Genomic DNA, 8,283 nt, shown 5'->3' on the forward strand with positions numbered 1-8,283 from the left:
AAAAAAAAAAAGTTAGTTTAAGTGTTTTTGTGATGGCTTCTGAAATTTATATACTTTGCCAATGTAGCTCACAAACAGTTAAAATCATTGTTGACTTTAGAAGAAGTTGATGTCTCTCTCTCTTTAAAAACTTATTACTATTATTATTTTTAGAAAGAGAGGGGGTGGGGAGAGAGAGAGAGAGACTGAGAGCTGGGAGAAGGGCAGAGGGAGAGAGAGAGAGATAGAGAGAACCCTAACGCAGGGCTTGATCCCACGACCCTGGGATCAATCATGATGTGAACCGAAACTGAGTCGGACTTTGAATTCACTGAGCCACCCAGACACCCCTGGTTTTTTGGGGTTTTTTTCAGTGAATAATTTTTCTGACTTTTTTGTTCCATTCTTAGTGTACAAATATGAAGAAAATATATTTTTAGCAGCTCTTAAAGATATTCATTGCAGGGGAAGATCAAGTTTGCTGCACAGACACTATCCAAGTCCAAGTCTGGGGGGACGAAGAGGGCTCCTTGCCCTAATAAAAGAGGGGGAAAGCCGGAGGGGATGCCGTGGTGCAGGGGCCATGAGAGAGCGGCAGCAAATTTCTGCAGGTGGAAAGCAAGCACTGAAGACAAGAGGCAGTTCAAGGAAGATTTGTTTTTAGTGGAATCCTAGGGATCCTGTTGAAACAAACCTTCAACAATTCTACCCCAGTTTTACCATATTCTGGGTGCAGTTGGATTTCTTCCAGAAACTGGTGAAGGAGCTGAAATCCTCGTTAAGGTTGCACAGAGGTCAAAAAGAATTGAGCTTTGCAACAAGGGGAAACTTATATTTCTTTTGATGATATACACAGAAGTAAACGTTTGCAATTTGATTTTATTGCATTAAAAAGCCTGGTCTTAAGTGGCATGCTATCTGCATAGATCCCATGAACAGAAATGCAGTCCAGTCCTAAAAATTACTTAAAAGAGGTCAAGTTGATATTAAAATGTTAGAGGGAATTAATTTGTAAATTGCAGTAGCACATCTTAAAATCCTCTCCTTCACTCTTTTCTCTACCAATATCTCCATATTCTGTAGCTTCTCTGTATCCCTCAACCTCCAACCCCAAATCAGTCTCCACTTCCATCCCAATCTCCACTCAAATCTCCTCTCAACCCAATAAATAACAAAAGATATTTGTTTTTTTTTAATTTTTTAAATGTTTATTCACTTTTTTTGAGAGACAGGAGAGAGAGAGAGCAAGCAAGTCGGGGAGCAGCAGAGAGAGGGAGAAGCAGGCTCCAGGCTCCGAGCTGTCAGCACAGAGCCCCACGCGGGGCTCAAACTCACAAACCATGAGATCATGACCTGAGCTGAAGTCAGATGCTTAACCTACTGAGCCACCCAGGCACCCCACATCAGATATTTGTTGAGCATACACAACCTTTTAAGCAACTTGATGAATGATAAAGCTATATTGGTGGATAAAACAGAAAAGCAGTCCTGTTCTCATGATCCTGCACTATTCGTTCTAATGGGACAATGAAGCAATAACAAAGACATGCAAGCAAAATATATAATACAGTTATATAGTTATACGTGAGAGAGAGGGATAAATAATAAGAACCAGCAACAGGGTCAGTGAGTCTACAATGTCTGTTGGAGGGAGTGGTGGCCAGTGGAGTTCTTGCTGAGAAGATTTTGAATAGAAACTGTAGAGAAAAAAAAAAAAATCAAGCCATGAAAATATACGAGAAGAAGGCATTCCAGTTTGAGGAAAGATCAAGTACAAAAAAAATCTGTGTGCAGAGTAATTCTGGCACGTCCAAGGATGGGGAAGGGAGGCCTTTGTGACTGACGGAGAGAGTAGAAGGGAAGGTTAGTAAGAAAATGGATCAGAGAATGCGCGTGACTTTACATGTAATAGACAGATTTTCTGTTTTTTTTTTCTGCATGAAATGGAAGCCATTTCTGAGTAAAGGGGTGACACTATCTTATTATGTTTTAACAGACTCTGAATTGAGAAAGGAAACACTAGAGACTTTTACAGTAGTTTAGGAAACAATGGTGTTTTGGACCGGGGTGATGATAAGGGGGTAATATGAAATAGCAAGAATATATTTGGAAGGTAGCACCAATGGGATTATTTTGGTAGACAGTTTGGGAGTTGAGAGAGGAGAGAGAGAGAGAGAGAGAGAATGGAGTCATTATTATTTATGATAGCACAGATTAAGGATGAGTTGGTTTAGGGACAAATACCAAGAATTCAGCCTGGGATATATTCAGTCTGAGATTCCGATTATATACTCAGATGGACAGGTCAGGTAGGCAGCATGGGTTTGGGTCTGGATTTTGAAAAGGCGTCGGAGCAGGAGATAGCAGTTGGGAGAACAGAGGTGGTATTTCATGCCATGGAACTGTGTGAAATCCCTAAGGGAGTGAATACAGATAGCATAGGGAAGAAGTACCAAGACTGAGCTTGGGGCATTGCAACGTTTAGACATGGAGTGAGAAAAGGAATATAAAAGAGAAAAGAAAGACGAGCCAGAGAGATAGGGAGAAAGCAGGTGAAAGTACCGGTTCGGAGCCCCAGGGAAGAAAGCATTTTCTTAAACCAGCATTTTCTATAATCAGATGGGTTAATGCTTCTGATAGGTCAAATCTGATGAAAACTGAAAGATGATCGCTGGGTTCAGTGATTTGGCGATCATTAGCGAGCTAGAGAAGAGCAGTTTCAGTGGAATGAAGGAGACAAATCATGACTCAAGAATGTTCAACAGAAAGGGAAAACTTGGAGAAAGCGAGTTATAGAAGGCCCTTTTCAAGGAGTTTTGCTAAAAGGGAAGAAAGAGAAAGGGGAGCAACAGTTGGGAAGGAGAGCGAGGTCAAAAGGGAGCTTTTATTTTATCTATCTCCCCTTCAATTATCTATTCATCTGTTCATATTTAATCCTGGGAGGAATGTTTATAGGCTAACAGACTGATCCATTAAATAGGGGAAAATGATGACTCTGAACAGAGAGGGAGAATGGCTAGAGAGATTGGCAATGGCTAGAGCCAGATCTAGCAATGACCTTGAGGGGGCACGAAAGGATGGGGATGTAACACACAGGTGTGGAGTAGGTCTCGACTGGGAGCATTAGAATGACAAGGTCAGGAGCCTAGACCCTGCTTCAGCTCCTTCTACTTTTTCTTTTTCTCCTTCTCTCTAATGGCTCCACAATCTAAATGTAAATTATCCCTTACAAGCTGGAAAATAAAGAATCTTACCCAAAAGAACCCAGTGAGGAAGGATGGGGAAGATGCCATGGGTACCTACAAAGAGACGTGGATAGGAGCATAGGGTAGTTGGGATGTTGGAATATTTCACATTTAATATCTTTTTTTTTTTTTAGCTCTTAGATATCATTTATATTTGCAAGCAGGAGTGATTAATGATTCTATTTCAGTAAAATAATCTTGTGTCTATCTGCTGTATGGAGAACGAGTTGAAAATCGAGAAAAACCTATATAATCACCAATTGTTTAGATAATGCAATGCCCATCAACGACTTCACTCTTTTTCTGTGGCTGAATTGACTGACTGTTTTCTCCCACTGGAAGGACACAATATGGATTTGAAGGCTTATACAGGACCCCAGATAGTCTGATCCCATATCAAGGGACCTTATTGTTCGACATTAAACATTTCCTTTTGTTTAAGTTTTCTCAGAGGCCGTTACTAACTAAGGGAGGGGGAGGGTAGCTTTGGATTCTTTTGGGAACGTTAAAGATAGATTAGGAAGCTGCTGATCGTACAGAGTTCCTTAAAAATATGTCCAGGCATAGGAAGAATAGTGAACAATCGAAGGCAGATAGTTTTGATAGCCATTACAAACTAAACATTCTGGATTGAGATAATTACCAGTCATCTGTGACAACCAGTGAGGATTTTATCTGGAGTACCTAACTACAAAATGAAGAAATCTTAATAGGTTAAGCTAATGAATTTGTATTTAACTTAACTTGATAGTTATTTTCAAATTACATATTTGTGTGTATATAATTAAGTACATCTCTAGAGATAATGTATATTACCTATAAAATATGTGTGTGTATAAAATATATATCTAACGCAAATTTTATGGTAAAAAGATTTCCTCCACAGCAACTTTATTTCTGGGACAAAATCCTTGTACTAGAGACAATAGAGACGATTCTTGCTCCCCTGAGCTGGGAGACTGTTTCATGGGCCTCTGCTTGCATAGGCCTCTCTAAGGCTCTGTTTCTGATTTTGAAACCACAATTTTGTTTTGTTTTGTTTTTATTGGAGAAGGTTTCCAAATTGATAAACTCCAGAACTAGAAAAACCTGAACGCATCCGGGCCTTGGATCACTTTAAGTATTCAGTCCAGAATGACAGTTGCATCCTTCTAGTGTAGTCTGATGTAGTATAAAATCCCAGACTCATTACATAGACTCTCCTCCCCCAGCTCGGTTCTAATTCAGACTTGAATTTCCGGGTATTTGGGGGCGGGTCCTGCTGGCTTCTCTTGTCTTTGCTTCCCTCCTGCTCCAGTTAGGTTCTGCTCTTGACTTCTCTAGGATTGGCCTCAGGGGGAGTAATCACAAGTGGCCAGTGTGGTAACCTTCTGGTGTGGCTCGGCAAATTATCCCAAACTGACCCCTTTCCTCTTACCCGGTGAGTGTTTTGGTGTATTTCTCGGCAATATTTTTCTCCTGAATCTTCTCTCTGCTGCTCACCTGATGAGGCCGGTACCTTTCCTGGGCTGGCCATCTGTGACGGCTCTTCTGGCCTTTAGGTCGCTTCTAGTGTCCATCGTGTCGTGCTGTCCCTCTGCCCTTTCGGACAGAACCCTCCAGGCAATTTCTTTTTAAAGGTTTCCCATGGCAAGATCCGTGTTTGGATTTTGAGAAACTTCTCTGGGTGTGGAAACGCAGCTTGACCCAATGCACTGCCCTCTCCTTTCCTCTAGGCCTTGAATTTCTCAAGTCACTTTTCTTTGGCTTGAGGTTAAGGGGAAACATCACGTCTGCTTCCCCGTGGGTGTGTGTGGATCAGCACAGCTCACTGCTAACTCACTCTGGAGAAAACTTCTCAGTACTTTCCATCTTTTTAGGCTAAGGTCAGTGAGTAGCTAATGCCAATAGGACCAGTTTGGGGCTGCTGTGTCCTCTCCTCTGCCCCATTTTAAACATTCTGAAGGAATGGTATAGCATCCGTCTTCAGATGTAGATGTACTTAGAGCTTATTGTTTTGTGCTTCACCCGAGAGAGATTAAGTCGAAGCAGGATGAATGGCCTGTAATAACCCATTATACTCCCACATTGGAAGACACAGGGAAAATAAGACACAGAAGACAGAAGACACAGAAAATAAAGATGAAACAAGTCCGAAAGAAGATTTTGGCCAATGGAACCAATGTACAAATATGGCAGGATAATCCTGTCATGTGAGAAGGTGGCCACCCAAGTCTGGAGGGACGACTTGGGCAGTGTACTCAGAATAAAACCTTTCCATTTCTGACTCGGCCAATCAGGCACATCTTTATTTAAAGTGGCCTATAATTTCCTTTTCTAATCTAAGTTTTGACTTCTGGGGATAGCACTTAAAGACAGAAAGGGCAGCTGTATGGAAATGTAAAGGCTGAGAACCAATGGATATTTGTCAATGGGCTCACAAGAAAGAATCTGTCTTGGTTTCCCACAATCTTATAATCTATTTATTTCTTTGGTTTTAGGGATCCAGTTCCATAACATATTCTCCAGGCCTCTATAACAGTTTAGAAACATTTATCATCCAAACACCCAGCAGGTTAACCTCTAGCCTACACTGGTCCTCAGAAGAAGTAAGATTTTATGGAGATTTTAGGGACACATCTATACTGTCTCTGAAACGGAAGCAGAAACTTACCAGTTTCAAAGACTGTGTTGAGTTACTGGGATAAAATTCTTAAACTGTTAAGTTCTTTTACACATAGACGATTCTTGGTTATTTGCATCATACGGTGACATTTATTTGTGAATTGTCTCAGATTTCACCACTTGTTTACCACGTAGGCCTGACACTCGTAGATACTGACGTGCATTCTCAAATTGGATTCATCGATCTTAAAATCGACGTTGAAAGTAACAGTCGGCTACGCATTTTTTGCTTTGGCCTGCCTCAAAGTGAGACTGGGGGCGCCAGGCAAGCCAGTGTTAAAAGGTCTCACGAGAGGCACACCCAGCCTTCAGCGGGTGGGATGGAAACGCTGCGAGCACTCTCGCGATACCTGAAGTAACCACAGCTGCAGCAGCCAGAGGGAGGAGCCGAGCACCGGAAGTCCTTCATTTGGAGAGCCGGCCCCCACGCCGGAAGGGGCCTGACTTTTCTTTAAAAGAGACCATTTTCCCGGAAATAGGAAGAAGCCTACTTGGCTGGAAGTTCCACTTCTTTGAGCTCTCCTCCTCTTTTGGAAGTTTTTCTGTCGCCTGTGCTCGCCTTTGCCCCCTTTCCTTGTTTTATCCTTAGAGTAGAAAAGAATGCTTTTAGTGTCTGCCTCCTAATTTCGCCGAACTGGTTGAGTATCTCACTCCCCAAGGTGAGGCTCCTGCCTCACGCCCCCGTGTAGCTGGGAAGGTGGGACCTGGGCATGTTTGGACTCCGGGGACGCTGAAGGAAGGGCAGAGAGAGGACACAGAGCCCCTCTTCTGCACCTGCTACCGGACTAGGTCTCCTCTAGTCTCGCTTCCCGCCGCCATGCACCCTGCGGCCTTCCTGCTTCCCATGCTGGGAGCCACCGTGCTGTGGGGAGCGGCCCCCATCCGGGGGCTCATTCGAGCCACTTCAGGCCGCAATAACAGCATGGACTTTGCAGACCTGCCGGCTCTCTTTGGGGCTGCCTTGAGCCACGAGGGACTTCACGGGTTACTTGTGGAGGCCCAGCCCGCCAACGCCTGCGTACCCATTGCCCCGCCACCCCCGGTCGCGGCCAACGGATCGGTCTTCGTTGCACTTCTCCGAAGATACGACTGCAACTTCGACCTCAAGGTCCTGAACGTTCAGAAGGCTGGGTATGGGGCCGCCGTGGTACACAATGTAAATTCCAATGAACTGCTGACTATGGTGTGGAGCAGCGAGGAGGTCCAGCAGCAGATCTGGATCCCGTCTGTGTTCGTTGGGGAAAGGAGCTCCAGGTACCTGCGTGCTCTGGACGTCTATGAGAAGGGAGCGCAAGTGCTCCTGGTCCCAGACAATAACTTCCTCCTGGGCTATTGCCTCATCCCTTTCACGGGGGTGGTGGGACTGCTGATTTTGGCCGTGGCAGCAGGGCTGATAGTTCGTTTCATCCAGCACCAGAAACGTCTCCAGCGGAATCGACTGACCAAAGAGCAACTGAAGCGGGTTCCTACACACGACTATCAGAGGGGAGACCGGTATGAGGTCTGTGCCATCTGCCTGGACGAGTATGAGGACGGAGACAAGCTGAGGGTCCTTCCCTGTGCCCATGCTTATCACAGCCGCTGTGTGGACCCCTGGCTCACCCAGACCCGGAAGACCTGCCCCGTCTGCAAGCAGCCTGTTCATAGCGGCCCTGGAGACGGGGAACAGGAGGGAGAAACTCCGGGGCAAGCAGGTGATGAGGAAGGGGAGCCAAGGGACCGGCCCGCCACAGAACGGACCCCGCTTTTGGGCTCCAGCCCCGCGCTTCCCACATCCTTTGGCTCCATAGCCCCAGCCCCCTTTGTTTTTCCTGGGTCTTCAATAGATCCATTGCCCTCCCCATCCTCCTCTCCCTCTTCTGCGGCCGTCCTGGTCTGATACCCCCCTCCCCCCACCTCGGGCCACCTATCTGCACAGCCCCTGTCCCTGCCTTCAGTCTAACCTTGTGAGGGTTAGGACGCATTTCCACCGCAGGTTTCTTTCTCCTTTACTCAACCCTATCCTTTCGAGGGGGCTGGGGGTGGAAAGGGACTGGGTCTTCGCTTACTGGGCTAATAAAATTGTTTTTGTGGAGTGAAAACAAAAAGTCATTCAGATAAGTGCGAAAGCCATAGGTGAAAGCTGTCAAAGGCAATTTGAAAGAGCGTATTTTTATAATTCGTGCCAAGGGTGACCAAAAAAAAAAAAAAAAAAAAAAAATCAGAAACATTATCTTAAATCCCTCAGAGTATCTTAAATTTACCTCGGGATATTAACATTTTACATTTGGCCTTGATGCAAGTTCTCCTATCTGTAAAAATTTCAGCGCATTTCATTTAACCATTTTTGAGAGGGGTGGATATTAATTGAATAAATTACTCTTATCTAAATGTTGAATTATCGTCAGTTAGTGCC

General features: G+C 44.6%; 1 protein-coding gene across 1 annotated transcript; it reads left to right on the plus strand.

Annotated features, from left to right (window-relative positions):
* Window positions 1-6,384: 6,384 nt before the first annotated feature.
* On the plus strand, window positions 6,385-8,077 carry LOC109267695 (E3 ubiquitin-protein ligase RNF167-like). The gene has a single exon (XM_053907639.1). It carries the CDS (start codon window positions 6,706-6,708, stop codon window positions 7,765-7,767), a length of 1,062 nt encoding a protein of 353 aa, XP_053763614.1. The 5' UTR covers window positions 6,385-6,705; the 3' UTR covers window positions 7,768-8,077.
* Window positions 8,078-8,283: the final 206 nt, after the last annotated feature.

The sequence above is a fragment of the Panthera pardus genome, unplaced genomic scaffold (genome assembly GCF_024362965.1).
Source record: "Panthera pardus isolate Hobbes unplaced genomic scaffold, ASM2436296v1 HiC_scaffold_2, whole genome shotgun sequence".
Lineage (NCBI taxonomy): Eukaryota > Metazoa > Chordata > Mammalia > Carnivora > Felidae > Panthera > Panthera pardus.